This window comes from Bos mutus, chromosome 1, assembly GCF_027580195.1.
Source record: "Bos mutus isolate GX-2022 chromosome 1, NWIPB_WYAK_1.1, whole genome shotgun sequence".
Taxonomy (NCBI): domain Eukaryota; kingdom Metazoa; phylum Chordata; class Mammalia; order Artiodactyla; family Bovidae; genus Bos; species Bos mutus.
Genome location: NC_091617.1, coordinates 150,962,760 through 150,983,869, shown reverse-complemented (window position 1 = coordinate 150,983,869; position 21,110 = coordinate 150,962,760). Strand labels below are relative to the sequence as shown.

General features: G+C 45.0%; 1 protein-coding gene across 3 annotated transcripts in view; it reads left to right on the top strand.

Annotated features, from left to right (window-relative positions):
* The window catches only part of DYRK1A (dual specificity tyrosine phosphorylation regulated kinase 1A), a 143,690-nt gene extending 131,497 nt beyond the window's left edge, over positions 1-12,193 (top strand). For all 3 annotated transcript variants that reach the window (XM_070377409.1, XM_070377402.1, XM_070377395.1), the window contains one exon: positions 8,903-12,193. In XM_070377409.1, the coding sequence (XP_070233510.1) occupies positions 8,903-9,523 (621 nt within the window). In that variant the 3' untranslated portion in view covers positions 9,524-12,193. The remainder of the gene's footprint in view (positions 1-8,902) is intronic.
* Positions 12,194-21,110: the final 8,917 nt, after the last annotated feature.

Below are 21,110 nucleotides of genomic sequence, written 5' to 3'. Positions count from 1 at the left end.
GGTCTCTCTGAGGCTCAGGATCTTAATTACTGCCTCTCCCTCCTCTTGTCATCTGTCACCACCAATGGGCCTAGGTTCTGGATCAGTTTGTGGTTTGATTTCTCTCCTCCATGTTTTGTTTTGTGTTTTGAAGTTTTTTCATTCAGTTGGTTTTTCAACTGATTAAAGAGGATCTAATGAAGTAAAATTTCTTGAGGGGGTGAAGCAGATGGTAGTAGTAAAAATATTTACTAATATTTAAATACTCTGTAGAATAGTAAGTTAATTCATCCTGAGTACTGCGTAATGATGCCTGTAATAAGAGGCAGTCTATTATTTAACGAGAAATAAAGTGGACGTTGATGAACATCACCCCTGTTGTTGGGTCTGGGGCTGCCGCGGGCTGGTGGAGCGGTGCACCTGTCGGAGGTTGTCTCCGCCCTTGATTCGTGGTCACCAGCCTGCTGGGCAGGCCTTCCTGCTTCTCACATCATCTCTTCCCGCTCCCGTTCTCTCCAGTACTTGTTTCAAACTCTTCTCTGCCTCTTAGAAGCCTCTCCTCCTCTATTCTCCCTGACTCGTCCCTGGGTGGGGAGCACTCTTCAGAAAGGAAGGCCTCACGGCCTGTCCCCAGACACCTCTCGTGCCTGCGCGGGCGCTTGTCCTCAGCCTCCTGCCCGGCCCGCTGCTACCCGGGGCCTCTGCTCACCGCCTTCCCTCCACGCCCGGCCCTCCCCAGGCGTCTCTGGACGGCCTTCCCCGGCCCGTGTGTTCCCGCCCCGCGCTCTGCTCTCCGCGGGCTCTGTCTCCTCGCCCTTCGAGAGCCCTGCTGCTGCTGCCGTCAGCCTGCTCCCGTGTGAGCACCTGTCCTGTGCTGTCACCAGCGGTCAGTTCTCAGGAGCCGGGCGGGCTCTCGGTCGCTTCTCTCTCCGGTCTGCACTCACAGTGATGCGGCACTGGTTTCTGCCTGCCCTGGGCAGGCTCGCCTCTGCTTTCCCGGACAGCGTGGCCCTCCGCCCCGCCTGCCCCCTTCCGTCATCGCCTCCTTTCTGGATTCTCTTCTCCACCTGCCAGGGAAAGTGGACGTCCTGTGCCCTCTCTCACCGACACCCTCCTGGTGACCTCTTGTGCTCCTACCCGTGCCCACAACTTCCATCTTGATGTCAGTCACTTCACATGTTGATTTCTGACCTGGACCTCACTCTTGAGCCCTGTGCCTTTATTTCTGATCATCTCCTATCAGTGCCGCACTAGAGGTCTCCACAGCACAACCTACAAGTGTGTCACGTTGATCCTTGTCATCGCTTCCTCTTCTACCACAGCTCTTCTACTTTGATCTGTTCTTTGTACAGAATGGCCCCGAATTTACCCATTTTCTTAGGTCATACACTTGATGCTTGGGAGTTAATCCTTGAATCTCTCCCTCCCCCCCTGACAAGGAATCCAGTGATAAATAGTGTGGATTCTGAGTATCTTACATGTGTTTCTGTTCTCTCCACTTCACTACCCCGCTCCTTGCTGCAGGCGTCTCTAGCCTATCTTACTATAAAGATGGTTTTTGACTGGTCTTCCAGCATCTGTTTCATTGACCAGTTCGCCTCTGTTCTTCAGCCAAGTAAATAAATGTTCAGGAAAGCAGTCTCATCCGGATCCATCCCCTGCTTTCAGCCACTTTTTGGCTTTCTCTTGTACTTCAAAAAAAAAAAAAAATTTGAGAAGGCTTCCCAGGTAGCGCTGGTGGTAAAGAACTGCCTACCAGTGCCGGAGACAAGAGACGCGGGTTCGACCCCTGATCAGGAAGATCCCCTGGAGGAGGGCACAGCAACCCCCTCCAGTATTCTAGTCTGGAGAGTCCCATGGACAGGGTGGCAAAGAGTCAGACGCAACTGAGCGCAGCGGGGTTTTCAGTGGTTCCTGTGCTCTGGCCCGACCCAGGCATTCTTCCTCTCCATTCACTCTGGTCTTCCGGGAATTTTTTTCATTTTCCGGACCTTATTGTGTTCTCCATCACAGTTCTCACGTGGACTGTGCTCAGCCTGGAATATGCTTTTCCTCTCTCTCTGCTTCGGTGACTACTGTATATCCTTCTGAGCTTAAATATCACTACCAGAGGCTTTCCCTAATTCTTCAGAGTATCCTTCTTTCCTCCCTTTATTCTTCCAAATATATTAATACTGCAAATACATAAACTCTACCAGGATAAGATAAGACATTTGTGTTCATCCTACCCGTATTTAAAGAAGTCAATATTGTGTCTTATTTGCTTCAAACCTTTTTTATTTAATTTTTAAACAGTTGATACGTTCACATGGTTTACAAATCGGTAACATAGACGGGGACTCAGTGAAGAGTCTTTCCTTCTGTGTCCTCTAGCCACCTGATTACTATATTAATGTTACTGGTTTTCTGTAGCCTTTCTGAGATGTTTTATACATACTCAAGCAAATACAAATATATACTCTTCATCTAACCTTTTGCACACAAGTGGTAGGTAGCATACCATGCACACTGCTTCACAGCTTTTTTTTTTTATTTTAATGTGTTTTACATATATTTTTTAATAGATATATTATGGAACTCATTCTGTTTCATAGAGAGCTTTTCATTTGTTTTGTTTTGCTTTTAATAGTCACACAGTATTCTGTTGTGTAGATGTTCCACAGGGCATTGCAGTTGTTCCCTATTAATGGACATTGAGTCTACTTTCAGTCTTCCTTACTTTACTACTCAAAATACTGCTATAATGAATAACCCCATATACAAATCATCCACACACACACAGTTAGTTCATCTGTGATATAAATTCTTGGATGTGAAATTGTTGGGTCAGAGAATAATGTGGCTTGTCACTTTGATGACTGTTGCCAAATTGCTCTCTGTGTAATTTTTACCAGTTTAGCTTGCCAGTAACTGAGTTTTAAGAAACTGGGATCATCTTTGGATACAGTCTGAAATGAAAAACCTAGCATTGGACACAGTATAGTTACATTTTGTTTATTTCTTTTCATGTATGAATTTGAGTAGTGTCACAGTTTAAGAACCATTAGCATTCTCTGATTGGAGAAGGAAATGGCAACCCACTCCAGTGTTCTTGCATGGAGAATCCCAGGGATGGCAGAGCCTGGTGGGCTACTGTCTATGGGGTTCCACAGAGTCGGACACGACTGAAGTGACTTAGCAGTAGCAGCAGCATTCTCTGAGAATTTTCTGCCTGTTTTTTGTCTGGATTATTTTCAGTAGTATTTCTTGGGACCACTTTCATTGAGTAAATACTGAATGATCTGTGCTAGCCACTGGTGATAAAGAAACAGGCTTTGCCTTCCTAGAGGTTACAGTGACTCAGTATATAAATGAATCAAGTGAATAGAAATTGCAAGAACTAGAAAATAAGACAATATAATAGAGACTAGCTGTTTGTTGGGTGAGGTGTATTAATTTAAGTAGGCCCAACTGGTAACAGATAGAGCCCCCAAAATATGGTAGCTTGAAGAATGTGAAGTTTCTCTTTTATGTAATGTCCAGAGTGGGCATGTGGGTTAGCAGCACGGCTCTCCCATGTCCTGGGTTCCTGACATCTTGTGACTGCCCCATCCCCAGGGCCTAGTTGTCTGCTGCATGCCACAGAAGGACCTGGCAGGTATGTTGTGGACTGGATCTGGTTGTGCTATAGGAACTTGCCATTGACCAAAACAGTTGCACGGCCATGTCTAAGTACAGCGGAGACTGGAAGTGAGTGTGGTTGGAGCCACATGCCCAGGAAGAAGTTTTTTGAGGACAACTGGGAGTCTCTGGCCCAGAAGTTAGGGCAGCGTTAGCCAGAGTGGTGAGGGAAGACTCTGGAATTGAAACAATGAGAAAGAAGCATCCAAGCAGAAATTAGAAATCAGAGCATTGTAGGCAGAAGGGAACAGTATGTGCAGATACTCTGAGGCATGTGAAAGATGTTGATCAGATAGAGGAACAGAAGGAAGATGCTGTGTAGTAGGAACCCAGGCAGCAAGAAGAAGGCAGACCAGAGGAAAAGGCTGGAGAAATGAGCACTGATCAGACTGTGCAGGTTGTGTATCCATTCATCCTTCAGTGGATGCTTGGGTTGTTTCTTATTTTGGCTGTTAAAATAATGCTACAGTGAACATGTGGGTACATATATCTTTCCAAGATAGTGTTTTTGTTTTCTTCAGGTAAATACCCAGAAGTGGAATTGAGGATCATGTGGTTCAGTTCAGTCACTCAGTCATGTCTGATTCTTTGTGACCCCATGGACTCCAGCACTCCAGGCTTCCCAGTCCATCACCAACTCCCAGAGTCCACCCAAACCCATGTCCACTGAGTCGGTGATGCCATCCAACCATCTCATCCTCTATTGTCCCCTTCTCTTCCTGCCTTCAGTCTTGCCCAGCATCAAGGTCTTTTCAAATCAGTCGATTCTTCACATCAAGTGGCCAAAGTATTGGAGTTTCAGCTTTAACATCAGTCCTTCCAGTGAATATTCAGGATTGATTTCCTTTAAGATGGACTGGTTGGATCTCCTTGCAGTCCAAGGGACTCTCAAGAGTCTTCTCCAGCACTACAGTTCAAAAGCATCAATTCTTTGGTGCTCAGCTTTCTTTATAATCCAGCTCTCACATCCATACATGACTACTGGAAAATCCATAGCCTTAACTAGACAGACCTTTCTTGGCAAAGTAACATGTCTACTTTTTAATATGCTGTCTTGGTTGGTCATAACTTTTCTTCCAAGGAAAGCGTCTTTTAATTTCATGGCTACAGTCACCATCTGCAGTGATTTTGGAGCCCAAAAAAATAAAGTCTGGCAGTGTTTCCACTAATGTTTGCCCCCATCTGTTTGCCATGAAGTGATGGGACCAGATGCCATGATCTTCGTTTTCTGAATGTTGAGTTTTAAGCCAACTTTTTCACTCTCCACTTTCACCTTCATCAAGAGGCTTTTGAGTTCCTCTTCACTTTCTGCCATAAGGGTGGTGTCATCTGCATATCTGAGGTTATTGATATTTTTCCCGGCAATCTTGATTCCAGCTTGTGCTTCCTCCAGCCCAGCGTTTCTCATGATGTACTCTGCATAGAAGTTAAATAAGCAGGGTAATAATATACAGCCTTGACATACTCCTTTTCCGATTTGGACCCAGTCTGTTCTTCCATGTCCAATTCTAACTGTTGCTTCCTGACCTGCATACAGGTTTCTCAAGAGGCAGGTCAGGTGGTCTGGTATTCCCGTCTCCTGAAGAATTTTCCACAGTTAATGTGATCCACACAGTCAAAGGCTTTGGCATAGTCAACAAAGCAGAAATAAATGTTTTTCTGGAACTCTCTTGCTTTTTCGATAACCCAACAGATGTTGGCAATTTGATCTCTGGTTCCTCTGCCTTTTCTAAAACCAGCTTGAACATCTGGAAGTTCATGGTTCATGTACTGTTTAAGTCTGGCTTGGAGAATTTTGAGCATTAGTTTACTAGCGTGTGAGATGAGTGCAATTGTGCAGTAGTTTGAGCATTCTTTGGCACTGCCTTTCTTTGGGATTGGAATGAAAACTGACCTTTTCCAGTCCTGTGGCCCCTCCTGAGTTTTCCAAATTTGCTGACATATTGAGTGCAGCACTTTCACAGCATCATCTTTTAGGATTTGACATAGCTCAGCTGGAATTCCATCACCTCCACTAGCTTTGTTCGTGGTGATGCTTCCTAAGGCCCACTTGACTTCACATTCCAGGATGTCTGGTTCTAGGTGACTGATCACTCCATCATGATTATCTGGGTTGTGAAGATCTTTTTTGTATAGTTCTTCTGTGTATTCTTGCCACCTCTTCTTAATATCTTCTGCTTCTGTTAGGTCCATACCATTTCTGTCCTTCACTGAGCCCATCTTTGCATGAAATGTTCCCTTGGTATCTCTGATTTTCTTGAAGAGATTGCTAGTCTTTCCCATTCTGTTGTTTTCCTCTAGTTCTTTGCATTGATCACCGAGGAAGCCTTTCTTATCTCTCCTTGCTATTCTTTGGAACTCTGCATTCAAATGGGTATGTCTTTCCTTTTCTCCTTTGCTTTTCTCTTCTCTTCTTTTCACAGCTATTTGTAAGGCCTCCTCAGATAGCCTTTTTGGTTTTTTGCATTTCTTTTCCATGGGGATGGTCTTGATCCCTGTCTCCTGTACGATGTCACGAACCTCCATCCATAGTTTATCAGGCTCTCTATCAGATCTAATCCCATGAGTCTCAGTTCCACTGTATAATCATATCATGTGGTAGTTCTGTTTTTAATTTTTTGAAGAACCTCCTCCATACTATTTCCCATATAATGGGTGTACTAATGTATGTTCCCATCAGCAGTACGTGAGGGTTTCCTTTTTTCTGCATCCTCACCAGCAGTTGTCATTTGTTGTCTTTTTGGGAGTGATGTCTCACTGTGGTTTGGGTTTGCATTTCTTTAGTGACAAATGATGTTGAGTTGCTTTCCTTGTGCATGGTGGCCATCTTTGTGTCTTCCTTGGAAACGTGTAGTCAGATCTCCTGCCCATTTTTAAGTCAGATTGTTTGGGTTTTTGCTATTGAGTTTTATCAGTTCTTTTTATGCTTGGGATATTAGCCTATCAGGTACGTGGTTGACAAATGTTTTCTCTCATTCAGTAGGTTGCCTTTTCGTTTTGTTGATGGTTTCCTTTAGTGTACAGTAGGTTTTTAGTATAATGTAGTCTCATTTGTTTATTTTTGCTTTTGTTGCTTTTGCTTTGGTGTCAGATTCAAAAAATCATCGCCAGGGCTTGTTCCAGACTGTCTGTGTTTCCTTCTAGGAGTTTTCTGGCTTCAAGTCTTTAATCCATGTTGAGTTCATTTGGGGGTTTAGTGTAAAATGGTGGTTGAGTTTCATTCTTTTGTATCTGGCTGTCTAGTTTTCCTGACACCATTTAAATTAATTAACTAATTTCTCCTCTGTGCTGGGTCTTCACTGTTGCACACAGGCTCTCTGTGGTCTCCGTGAGCAGGGGCTGCTCTTTGCTGAGCTGTGTGGGTCTTCATTATTGCGCACAGGCTCTCTGGTCTCTGCGAGTGGGGCTGCTCTTTGCTGAGCTGTGTCGCTTCTCCTGTGGCAGCTTCTCGGTGCAGAGCGTGGGCTGCAGTATGCGTGGCGCCCAGTCTTGGTTTCCCTGTGGCCTCGGGCATCTTCTGGGCAGGGATCAGACCTGTGTTCCCGGTGTCGGCAGGTGGATTCTTAACCACTGGACCACCGGGAATTCCCACGACACCATTTATTGAAGGGAATAGCCTTTCTCCATTGTATATTTTTGGTTCTTTCTCACAAATTAATCGACTGTATACACATGGGTTTATTTCTGGGCTCGCTCTCCTGTTCCGTTGATCTGTGTGCCGGTTTTTGTGCTGGTACCATGCCGTTTTTAGTTCCTATAGCTTTGTAGTATAGTTCTGTATCAAGGAGTGTGATGCTTCCAGCTTTTTCTTTCTCAGGGTTGCTTCAACTACTTGGATCTTTTTTGTGGATTACAAATTTTAGGATTTTGTTCTATTTTTTGAAAAAATGCCATTGAAGTTTTGATTCTGATAGGATTGCATCGACTCTGCAGGTTGCTCTCAGTATTTGGACACTTAGCAGCACTGATTCTCCCCTTCCAGTCAGTGAGCAGGGCCAGTCTTCCCATTGCCTTGGGTCTTCCATGTCTCTTGCTCTTGTCTTGTTTTCCATATAAAGCTCTTTCACCTCCTTGGTTAAATTTATTTCTTGCTTATTTTGTTCTTTTTGATGCCTTTGTAAATGGGATTGTTTTCTTTTTCTGATATTTTATTATTAGTATATAGAAATGCAATAGGTTTTTGTGTAACTGATTTTGTATCCTGTAACCCTGCTGCTGCTGCTGCTAAGTCACTTCAGTCATGTCCGACTCTGTGCGAGCCCATAGACGGCAGCCCACCAGGCTCCCCCATCCCTGGGATTCTCCAGGCAAGAACACTGGAGCGGGTTGCCATCTCCTTCTCCAATGCATGAAAGTGAAAAGGGAAAGTGAAGTCTCTCAGTTGTGTCCGACTCTTCACGACCCCATGGACTGCAGCCCACCAGGCTCCTCTGTCCATGGGATTTTCTGAGAGTACTGGAGTGGGGTGCCATTGCCTTCTCCTCCTGTAACCCTACTGAATTTATTATCTCCAAAACTTTTCTCATGGAGTCTTTACGGTTTTCCATATATAATGTTGCATCATGTGTATGTAGCAACCATTTTACTTCTTTATTTCCAATTTGGATGCTTTTTATTTCTTTTTCATGCTTAATAGTTTGGATATCTGTTTTTAAAAGATCATTCTTGTGATTTGGGGAGTGGTTTGGTAAAAGGCAAGGGGGGAAGATGGGAGTTGATTTAGCAGGCTGTTGTGTTAGTCTAGGCAAGAGATGGTAGTGACCTCAGATAGAGTAATGAAGAGATGCCAGATGTGAGTTCTTATTTTGGAGGTGGCTTTAGTGTTACTCACTGATTGTTTGAGTGGAGGAATGGTTAGGCAGCTAAATGCATAGTAGTGGTTCAGTTAAAACAGGAAAGATGGAGAGGAGGGGCTTTAGGGTAAAGAATGTCTTTTGGACTGATCAGAAATAACCAGTTTTACCCTCTGGCCCTTTCCAGAAGAAGTTTGCTGACCCCTGGCATAAACAGTGCTCCCAAGGAAGGAAAGTGGCCAATAAAATATATGACCCTGTTTATGGGTATAACTTGCTAAAAATTGCAGCTTTCATAATAAAATGATTTTCACTCTTGAAACATATTTGCAAGTTTGTGTTAGAGAGCTGTCTAAAACATTAAAATTTCAAACCCCTCTCTCTAATGTAAATGCTAATGTAGCTTTTAATTGAAGATTAAAGCTTGGAAACATCCTCTGAATAAATCTTTTTACAATCTGCTCTTCCAGGTGCGTCAGCAGTTTCCTGCTCCCCTTGGTTGGTCAGGCACTGAAGCTCCTACACAAGTCACTGTTGAAACTCATCCCGTTCAAGAAACCACCTTTCATGTAGCCCCTCAACAGAATGCATTGCATCACCACCACGGAAACAGTTCCCATCACCACCACCACCACCACCACCACCACCACCACCATGGACAGCAAGCCTTGGGCAACCGGACCAGGCCAAGGGTCTACAATTCTCCAACAAATAGCTCCTCTACCCAGGATTCTATGGAGGTTGGCCATAGTCACCACTCCATGACATCCCTGTCTTCCTCAACTACTTCTTCCTCTACATCTTCCTCCTCTACTGGTAATCAAGGCAATCAGGCCTACCAGAATCGCCCAGTGGCTGCTAATACCTTGGACTTTGGACAGAACGGAGCTATGGACGTTAATTTAACCGTCTACTCCAATCCCCGCCAAGAGACTGGCATAGCTGGACATCCAGCATACCAGTTTTCTGCTAATACAGGCCCTGCACATTACATGACTGAAGGGCACCTGGCAATGCGGCAAGGGGCTGATAGGGAGGAGTCTCCCATGACGGGGGTGTGTGTGCAGCAGAGTCCTGTAGCTAGCTCGTGACTACATTGAAACTTGAGTTTGTTTCTTGTGTGTTTTTATAGAAGTGGTGTTTTTTTCCAAAAAAAACAAAGTGCAAAGCTGCTTGAATCAGAAGGAGATTAACACACTGAACTGCTACAGGAGGGCAAAGCTGACTTTTTTTTTTTTTTTAACTTGAAAAGATTGCAAAGGGACAATGAAGTTTTTAAAAGAGCCATGTCCAAACCCATCTTCTCGGATAGCTCAGAGGCGTCCTCTTTTTGCCGCCCCCCATTTTAACTTGCCACATCCCGGTCACGTAGTGGGGTTTTTTGTCTTTCTATTCCACAAAAGTTATTGTTCAGATGTTGGTCTTGCTCATTTGCCAACTAATTTTAAAATAAAACGGCACTGCACATCATTTGCGTACAGGGCCCCATGAGGGTGTTTTCTCCCCCTTTTTGTTTTTCCTTTCCCCCCGCCCCCCGCCTCCCGTTTTTGTTTTGTTTTTGTTCTGTTTGGGGTGGGGGGTGGGAAATTGGGGTTTTTAAGTCCTCTAAACACACTTGGGCACGGAAACGCAGTACTGTAAGAAGAGGGACCTCCAGCTCACACAGTCATCACCTGCAGCTGTATGGGAGGGACGGTTGTATGGGCGTGTGGAAGGCACAGGACGCACGCTGAGTGGCGGGGTCAGAGCCCTCTGTCTGAACCTCCTGAGGAGCAAAGCAGCACTGACCTGGGGTCCTGTGGGTCTCCCGTTGCCGAGGCCGCAGGGAGGGGAACGGAACGTGACTGGCCTCCCGTCCAAGGTGCACTGAGAAGCAATCAACGGGTCAGTCGTGGCCAGTCCTGAGGAGGTCTGAGTGGTGGTCTTTGGGAAAACCTTTGGCCTTATGGATTTGGACTCGAAACTAGAAGAGCCTACCATTTCAGATGCAATCACTTTGGGACATGCTTTTGCAGACAGTCCTTAACGCTGAAAACACAGAGAATGGGTAATTCAAGAGGCCTTTCTTTTAAAACAGACTTTGGTGACCCACTAATTGTAAGGTATTGCAAGGTCACTTTGCGTGTGTCATAAAGTTGACTTCCTTATTGGTTGAAGGTCACAGAAGTAGTGGTTTGCTTTGATGGAAATAGCTACAGCTGTGTCCCTTCCTGCTTTTTACTTTTTCTTTTGCTTTTTCTCGGCACGTGGTATCTCCACCATTTCTTCTGCACAAAGATGTCTTCTGTTCATCCTGAACATTTTTTAAAAAAAAATGCAGAATTTTATGTGACTGCTTTTTTGCCTCACAATTATGCTGTGAATTTTACAAAAATTTATTTTCTTTTTTGATAATTTATTGTACCAAAGCTGTTTTTATAGCACATAGATGTCTGTAACCAATAATGTAGCAGTTCTGCACTTTGACACAAGGTGTAACTAGACCATTTTTAAATGTCAGTTGAAAATTATGGCTGTACTATTGCTTAAACAAAACTGGAACTGTTGCTGAATCCATAGCCAATACATTTACAGCAATCTGTGTACTGAACATGATAGATTGACACCTAACTCAAGATTACAACAGCTGTTACATCCTCAATGTGTTCAGGCTTCTGAAGGTAAAGGGACACTGGATCCAGAAGCTATGGAACTAGCAGTTGATTCTTGTATTCCTGATTAACCTACTTGTAAACTTGAAAGCAAGACCTCGATTGCACCAACAGGTCCAAAACATGAGCACGAGTAAAGCAGAACTCGCACGCGTGACCTGAGATGAGCAGGCTGGTGTTTTAACAGGTGCCTAGTTTTGAGATTATGCTGCCTTAATGTAACACAGTCTGGCAGTTGCTAAATTTGTGTTCCCATTTTAAATTGACCAATTTTACGGTGTTATACTTTTGAGCGGTTGAATTGGGAGAATGAAGATAAGAAATTTACCTGTCCAGGATCAAAGAAGCCTAGAAAAGAAGCAGTAATCTACCTCTGCCGATAACCCTGTTCAAAACAACTCAGCAGAAACACCACGTTACTTTTTATTGGTCAATTCCATGTGGCTGACTAGGTCAATTTTTTTCTGAACAAAAGCAGGTTTTTATATGTAAAACAGTGACAAAAGACAAAAAGGTTTAAAACTATGTGAATGTGAATGGAAACTTGGGAATATCCGTTTTTATAAAACCACACAAAAATTTTTTTTGTTGTTAATCAGGAAATCCATATTTATTTTGTAATTAAATGTCAAGCCTGTGGATGATTTTTGAACTTCGTAGTTCATGAAGGTTTACAGTGAATAAAAGGATGTCATCTTGAGTCTAGCAATATCAAAAGGAATTCAGTAGTTACTGCTGTTTAGGAATATGAGGTGAAGACATACGTGGGTCAGGTCATTTTTTTTCTGTGCTGGTTGCCACATCTTAGCAAGCACCAAAAAAGCAGTTTTTAAACCGCTATTTACATACAGGAAGTCATCAGAGCCGATGCTTCTGCATACTGTGTTATGTTGCAGTCCAGTTTTGTGTGCTTTACTACACGGTTTGGTTACAGGGCTTCTGTGCATTGTAAACATAAACAGCATGGAAAAGGTTAAATACCTGTGTGCAGATTGTAAGATCTGGTCCGGACTTGCTGTGTATATTGTAACGTTAAATGAAAAAGAACCCCCCTTTGTATTATAGTCATGCGGTCTTATGTATGATAAACAGTTGAATAATTTGTCCTCAGACTCTTTACTATGCTTTTTTTAAGATTAAGTAAAATGTAAACATAGTTAAAAAAAAAAACTTTCCTATGCAGTTAACCTGGTCCAGGTAATGGTCTGGTAGGTATACCAACTAGAAGTTTGAAGTCAAATGTGTAGAAAGGAAAATCATAGTTACATCAACCTAGGCTTCAAAAATCTTGGAAAAAAAAGTAAAAATTGGAGGTTTAACAGACAATTTGATTTTTTAAGATTGACTCTTTACTATATTCACAGGTTCTGTCTGATTGAAAATGCTAGTAGTTCGTCATGTTGGGGATGGCGTGGGAGTTAGGTGGTTTTCTCTAGGCTTTGACCTGCGTGGAAACACGAGGAGCTACAAATCATACCCTTCCTCTTGCCCCAGATCCTTGGTGGATGTCTGTCAGGGGCTTTCTTGTACAGAGTCTTAAGATTGCTGCCACGGTGAGTTAATCCTCACCAAAAGTCTCTCTTTATAAATTAGCCTGTGTAAGTATGCAGTAAGGTAGCTTTCAGAAGGCAGAAAACATACTGTAAAAGTTGAATGTGATTTCGTTAAGTTCAGATTGACTACATAAAGTTGCACCTACCACGTGTGAAAGGAAAACCTCCTTTAGTGTTTTTCTTAGGGTGATGAGCATTTACTTAGGTAAGCAGCACATTTTATATGTCAGACTCCAAAAAGCCTAGGCTTGTTTTATGAATACTAGAGCTACCAAAAAAAAAAAAAGATACAAGTGAAATTCACTTAGGCTGCAGTAATCCTCTAAGGCCAATAAGATGACCGCTGTGTTTGCCAGTTCACTCTCTTTTCAGCACCTGTGTTGTTAAACTCACAGAAAGTTATAATAAGGAAATACAGCGAGGATTTCCTGTCGGTACCCCAGTTTTCTCTTGGCCTGCCCTTGCTACCTTTCAGAACCACGAGTTCAGGGACTTCCCTTAGGCTCCCCGAACACAGTGGTTAAGACTCGCCGCTGCCGCTGCTTGGGTTTGGTCCCTGGTTAGGAACCCACAGGCTGCCCAGTTCAGCCGAAAAAAAAGAGTATGAGTTCAGTACTCCTTTTAAAATGTGCCTTTAAGTGAAGGGTAATTGCTTTTAGTACTGTGTTGGTTTACACCACACATCAACGTTCACCAGCCATAAGTGTATACACATCCACTCCCTCTGGAACCCCCATCTTACAATCCTCATTTTTATGGCCATTTTTGTCATATGGCCAAAGCTAATAGGTCAAATGATTCATTTCAGATAGAGAACTTGGTCTTCGTGCCATGTATGAAAAAAACGTGTGAAATTTTTTAAGATTAGAGTTGGGAGGAAAACCGACTTTGGCATACTGAGGCTGTATTCGGGTTCTTAGACTCCTGCTTGGGATGTCTGCACATTGGCACGCCCTTGGCGTCGGGGAGGAGCAGAATAGACGATCTCATTTTCTTAACCGTGGATCTCCTCCCCTAGACTTGTTGCCTAGGGTAAAAACATACCTCAGGTAATTTCTAGTACAAAGAACAAGAAAGCCCTGTGAAGACGGCCTGTTCCATCCTTCATCACCCTCGTTACATCGCCGGTTTGTGCGTCCCCTAAGAACCATCATGTGGGTATCACCTGGGCTGCCACCGTCCACTAGTCATGTCTGCCTGTCCCTGTGCTTAGAGCACTCATCATACTTCGTGGAAGATTCGCTCACACGGTAAGCGGTCCATCAGTGTCGTCTGTCTTCTCTCGGGTGTCGTGTACAGCCAGGCTCCCCGGTTTCAGCCTTTCACAGGAAAGCATGATGGAAGGGCACAGGTGTTCTTCCATCATCACCCGCAGGGATAACATTCACCTCAACACAGAAGGGGCCGGAGGTGTCTGTCATCAATTGTTTTCCAGTTTATTACCTGAAATCTTCAAAGACAAAAGTTTTTCTACAACTGAAACACAGCGGTTTAAATACGTACCAAAGAATTAGGTAGAACCCCACAGGTTTCAGTATCCGCTTCATTGCCTGAAAACCCAGGGGTTTTGTTCTTTACGTGACAGAGGATGAGATGGTCGGATGGCATCACCGACTCAATGAACATGAGTTTGAGCAAATTCTGGGAGATAGTGAAGGACAGGGAAGCCTGGCGTACTACAGTCTGTGGGGTTGCAAAGAGGCACGACTTAACGACTTCACACCTTGAGGCTATGACTTCTATTAAAAACAAGGGTTGGAATAATCTGTATGTTTTCAGTCTTGGCATGTCATGAATTACTTGCCACCTGCAGCAGGACTTGGGGATGCTGCTTCCAAGGGGTAAGGACACTGGCTTCCTTAGACCTTAGCTGGTTGTCACAGCCCAGTCTCAGCTGGGTGCTGGAGGAACCGAGTCCAGGAGTCGAAGTCTGGTTGGGTAGTAAAGCGCATTTTAAATGTAGGCCAGGAAAACGGGTGGCAAAGCTCCCGGTGAAGGATGGGGGAGACAGGCCAGCAGTGAGTACACCCTCACTCTTGGGTAAGGTGGTGTGCTTGTGTGGCGTGGGCGTGGCCAGCCACGTGCTCAGATACAGATCCTCGGGGAGTTTTCAGGCCGCAACACGTTGGAAGGCTGTGTAGGAATTGGAAAGTAAAAAAGTGAAAGTGGAGTCGCTCGGTCATATCCGACTCTGAAGGAATTACATACATGTTTGTCTTAAAAGACCATAGTTAATTATGTTTACCGTTAAATTTTAAAAATTGTTACTTTTGAGTGTTTTTTTTTTCTTTTTAAGGTTTTCCATTCTTGTAGATTCTGCTCGTAGTATTGACTCATTAACTCATTGCCTATAATCGCCTCAGTTGTTCAGCTGAAGCTGCAAAGAGGAGGATTCTGAGCCAAAGGGAAGAGAGAGGGGCAGGCCCCAGGCACGTGGCCCGTCCTCCCCAGGCAGGGCCAGGGAAGCCGGCCAAGCGGCTGGGGTCTTGCTGCCTAGGGAAGGGGGGAGACGGCCGAGCCCCAGGGAGACGGCTTCCCGAGGAGAGGGTGGAGGTGGTGAAGGTGGAGTTCGGGGTGGTGAATCGGTCCCTCTTGACTCAGTGCTGTCTGGGAATGCAGTAGCCAGCTTGGCAAGGGTGGGGCTCATCACCTCCCTAGACACAGAGGTGACATGATGGTGTCACACAGTCTTGTGGTGGTAAAGATCTGAGGCTTGGTATTGTAAAACAGCGACCCCAAGGAGAAAGTTTGTGTTTCCATGTACATCACAGGTGAGCCCCATCGGTGGAACAGGTAACACTACCCAGGACCCTGAGCTAGGGAAGGAGTTGCCTTCAGGAATTGTCCAGCAAACCAGTAAGCAAGATATAGGGGGAAACTGATTCTGGTGAACCCTGCTGCTGCTGCTGCTGCTAAGTCGCTTCAGTCGTGTCTGACTCGGTACGACCCTATAGGTGGCAGCCCACCAGGCTCCTCTGACCTTGGGATTCTCCAGGCAAGAACACTGGAGTGGGTTCCCATTTCCTTCTCCAGTGCATGAAAGTGAAAGTGAAGGTGCTCAGTCATGTCCGACTCTTAGCGACCCTGTGAACTGAAGCCTACCAGGCTCCTCTGTCCATGGGATTTTCCAGGCACGAGTACTGGAGTGGGGTGCCATTGCCTTCTGTGCTGGTGAACCCTACCTAGGTGATCTTAATCAAATTGCTAAATCCCTGCTCATCAACTTAAAACAGGAGTTTTTAATCCCGCTGCACATCTGACTACTCACCTCTGCGAGCGTGTGTGCCAAGTTGCTCAGTCGTGTCCGGCTCCTTGTAACCCCTACAGACTGTAGCCCGCCAGGCTCCTCTGTCCATGGGTTCCTCCAGGCAGGAACACGGAGGGGGTTGCCATGCTCTCCTCCAGGGGATCTTTCTGACCCAGGGATCAAACCTGCGTCTCTTAGCTCTCCTGCTTTGGCAGGTGGGTTCTTTACCACCTGTAGAATCTTAACCATAGCCGTGTTGATCAAAGCCCTGGTATATTTGATTCAGAGAGTTGGGGGTAGGGCCTGGGTCTCTCTTTCTAAGGTGGCTTTACAGGATGACCTGAAGATGCGTGAGGCTAACCCAACAAGAGTCTGAATTGAAGACCATTTTAAAATAGTTTCATTACTGGAGTTTATACAATTAAATATATGTCAGTGAGTAATTAAAAGTCACCACTTAGCCTGCATTATAAAATATGATGAGTAAGCCTCCGAGAAAGTCAGAAAACAGCAGACTTCCGTAAGTATATGAAACTTTTAACACTTTCCTGTCCCCTCCCCTTTGGGCAGTGGGTTGGCCTGACCTCCTGGCAGAAGCAAGCTCTCAGGTCTCCCGTGAGAAGGGGACGTGCTAAGGTGGTTTCCCAGGGGTGAGTCTGGGCCGTGCTCAGTCTCGTGCAGTCTCGGCAGGACTGGTGGTGAATTCTCCAGGGCACCAGCCACCTGGTCTGAGTGACAGGCCTTTGAGAAGCACAGTGGCAACAACATTTGGATTCAAATCATTGCTCTTAATGCTGGGCAAGTTGCTTTATTTCTCTAAACCTCACTGTTATATAAAATGAAAATAGCTATAGTGTGCAGTCTGGGATCTTATACAAGCGTCACTGAGATAATCTACGTAAGAATCTTAGCCCAATATAGGAGGTGCTCAATAAATACAATTTATAACTAGACAGCTTGAGTCTACAGCATGAATGAGTCCATGTTAACAAGCGCCCTGTGGGAAACTAGGTGAGTAGTGTTCTCTGTGAATGTCTAAATAGGATTATTTACCAGCTTGCTTTTACTTCTGGAATCTGTAACTGGACATTAACATTCCTTTCCTACTTGATTTTGCTGCTGCACAGTACCGACATCTACTTGAGAATTTGAAAGTTGTATTGTTTTTGGAGTCTGCTCTGATGTATGATATTTAAATGTAAAACATTTTTTTCTATAAAGGAAGCTTTTGGGAGGCCTAACTATACAAAGGACCTGTTTTTTAACAAGCACTATTACCCGACCCGGACATCACGCGTCCAGTGGCCTTTCCCCTCATCCCTTTTCCCACTCGAAGGCATATCTTACATGTTTAGCCTTCAGCGGTTTGACTTAGATCAGGGAGAAAAGAGGAGAAGGAAGAAATCGGGTCCCAAGTTCATAAACAGCAATTTCATTGGGGAAGCTTTCAGAACTCAGTTATAACCCACGTTTTGAAGGCATTAAGTGGCTGCTGCTGCTGGCTTTTTGTTTGTATCCTTTGTTACTGTGTTTGAGGACTCTGTACCTCCGCCAGCTTGGGGGCCCGTACTGTGACCCCCTTCTCTGTATTCCTGTGATGCCCTGCATTCCTAGGGCATACTCCCTCCCTCAGAGAGAAGCCCAGGGACAGACTTTCCTTCTAGTTAGAATGTATGTATACGGCCAACGTTACCTCGTCAGAGCCTGTGGTTACGGCTGGATGGAGCTCATGATGGATCTAATGATGGGATTTAAATGTTCCCTTGAGGTAGAGAAAATCCTCTGGGTAGACAAGTTTCTTGTGATCTTATCACTAAATTTCAAACATTTCAAAAAAGTTGGTTCGAGTTTTTCCATAAGCTGTTACAGCGTTAGTCATTCAGTTGTGGCCGACTCTTTGTGACCCCATGGACTGCAGCCTGCTAGGCACCTCTGCCCATGGGAGTCTCCAGGCAAGAATACTAGAGTGGGTTGCCATGCCCTCCTCCAGGGGAATCTTCTGACCCAGGGATCAAACCCAGGTCTCCTGCATTGCAGACGGATTCTTTCCCATCTTAGCCACCAGGGAAAAACTCAAACACGCTTTCTGGCCAACCCAATATGATGGACAGCCTTCTTGTTGAAAACCGGCTTGGACTGGTTTTGTGCCTCTTTATTGCTCTCGGTCTTTCTCCAACCCACTGGTACATCTCTGCCCTCTGGATGAGCCCCCAAGCTCCTCTGTCCATGGGGATTCTCCAGGCAAGAGTACTGGAGTGGGTTGCCGTGCCCTCCTCCAAGGGATCTTCCCTCAGAGATGGAACCCAGGTCTCCTGCACTACAGGTGGTTTCTTGACCACTGAGCTGCCAGGGGACTTGTATATTCCAAAAAGTAACAGCCTCATGCCTGCCTTGAGTGCTGGAATGTTCTGGGGCTTTCGAGGTCATGTAGGCCCTCGCCACCCAGCGGTGTCTGGGCACCGGCAGTGTCAGCATAGCCCATTCTGCCTGTTAGACATGCAGACTCTCAGGCCTGGCCCAGACCTACTCAGAACCTGCACGTGAGCAAGGTCCACGGGTCCTTCATCCACACGCGAAGTGAGCGCACCATGAGCTGGCCCCGCAGGTCACACTGGAGAAGAGCGAAGAACTGAAGCAGCTTGTTCAAGATGCCATGCCTGACCTGCGACAGCCTCCAGCTTACAGGCCAGCTCTGGCCAGCTCGCCACACTGACCTCGACTCTTGGGATCACGTAACACAGCCTGCAGCTGGACAGTCCCTGCAGCTGCTGTGACCACCAGAAGCGGAGTTCCTGGTGGGGCTAATTTAATGTCAATTAATGTAGCGCCGTAGAACTGATGCCTTTGAACTGTGGTGCTGGAGAAGACTCTTGAGAGTCCCTTGGACTGTGAGGAGATCACCAGTCCATCCTAAAGGAGATCAACCCTGGTGGCTTAGACAGTAAAGAATCTGCCTGCAATGCAAGAAACCCAGGTTCGATTCCTCAGTCAGGAAGATCCCCTGGAGAAGGGAATGGCAACCCACCCTAGTACTTTTGCCTGGAGGGTTCCATGGACAGAGGAGCCTGGTGAGCTACTAGTTCATGGGGATCACAAAAGAGTCAGACACGACTGAGCCACTAACATGTTCTGCTTTGGTATGACCCACCCAGTTAAGGAACATCAAACAAATAGAATTTCATGATGTGAGAATTACATGAAATTTAAATTCCAGTACCCATGTATGAAGTCTTATTGAAACACCAGCACATTTTAAAATGTGCATATTCCCTGTGGTTGCTTCTTGTTTGGAGGCCTGAGCGTTGACTTGCCACAGAGCTTGCACGGCACGGGCATCTCACCCTGCTGTTTGGTGGCCTACAGGCAGTAGTGAGTAATAAGTCGACAGCATTTTGAGTGCTGCATGATGTACCATGTCACACACTTCTTTTTTATTACCAATGTGGCCATCATGTCGAAACAGAGTGGATTTCAAATACCACTGCTTTTAAGGGATGGTGGAGTATGGGTTATTTCCCTCCTGAGTTAGGTGACAACATGCAGTATATGGAAGCTGTCACATTACAAAGAATACAATCTCTTTTGACATTTCCAGGGAGACGACCAGTAGACTACTATGTTATCCAGCAAACTCCTAACTCACAAGAAAGCAATGGATGGTCAGAAAAAGTAGAAAATTTAAAATTGAATATCTAATCACAGACTTTCTCCACAGAAATAAACACTGAAAATGAAGCTGCAACCAAAGTAAGTTTCTGATGGTGTATGTTAGCCAAGCAAGGGAAGCCAGTTACCTAGAGTGGGTTAGGTCAGTCATGTTTGATTCAGCGGCTGGAGAAACATCTTTGGAGAAACTAAGCTTGTCTGGAACTACCAGCCTTTTGATGATAACCATTAAAAAAAAAAACAAAACAAACCTGAGTTACTTGGCTGGACCGGGTCTTAGTTGCACTATGCGGGCTCTAGTTCCCCAACCAGGATTCAAACCCAGGCCCCCTGCATTGGAAGCACAGAGTCCTGGCCCCTGGGCCACCAGGGACGTCTCTCAGTGATGACAGTTGCTCAAAGTGTTGAGATAAGGAACAACATCAACAGTCAATTAAAAAACAAAGCAAATGGCTTTGAGTGTTTTCCCCTGACTTTTACTGCAAGAGTTGACATACATTAGTTTATTTGAAGAGTCTGTGCCAAGTTGGAAATAACTGAAGAATTAGTCGTTGTAGTGGCATCATTGACTCAATGGACGTGAGTTTGAGCAGACTCCGGGAGATAAGTGAAGGACAGGGAAGCCTGGCGTGCTGCAGTCCATAGGATTGCAAACAGTCAAATACACGTGAGCGACTGAACGAGAGTAGCCTGTGTGTAGCAACTCCAGGCAAAAGTTATTTTCCAAGTTGAGAAAACTAATTCAGTACAACCTGAAGTGGAATCTGCTAAGATGTGCTACCACTGATAGTGAAAAAAAATACGTGGAGTAGAAAACGCCTTAAAAAGACGAACTTGGGAAGCTTGGTGTAATATAAGGTGTTAAACCTTAGGATTACTCACTGTAGAATTTAAATCAACAGAAATTATGTGGAATATATTTGAATCGTGTTACTGAACCATATTATGAACAGTGAACTTTAGTTGCTGCTGTGAACTTACCTGTCAACAGTTCCATGAATTTTTGTTAGAAATAGTAGCTGAAAGTCCTGACCTGGTCTATAACACGGTCTTTCAATGGTTTAGTAGTTGTAAAGTTTATTTCAATTTTTTCAAAGATTTTATTTATTTTCTAAAATTTAAGTTGGAGGATAATTCTTTACAATGTTGTTCTGGTTTCTGCGGTACAGTAATATGAGTCAGTCATAATTATACATGTATCTCTCCCTCTTCCCCTCCCCTATCCCATTCATCTCAGTTCCGTTCAGTTGCTTAGTCGTGTCCACCTCTTTGCGACCCCATGGACTGCAGCACACCAGGCCTCCCTGTCCATCACCAACTCCCAGAGTTTACCCAGACTCATGTCCATTGAGTCAGTGATGCCATCCAACCATCTCATCCTCTGTCGTCCCCTTCTCCTGCCCTCAATCTTTCCCAGCATCAGGGTCTTTTCCAATGAGTCAGCTCTTCGCATCAGGTGGCTGAAGTACTAGAGTTTCAGTTTCAGCATCAGTCCTCCCAGTGAACACCCAGGACTGGTTTCCTTTAGGATGGACTGGTTGGGTCTCCTTGCAGTTCAAGG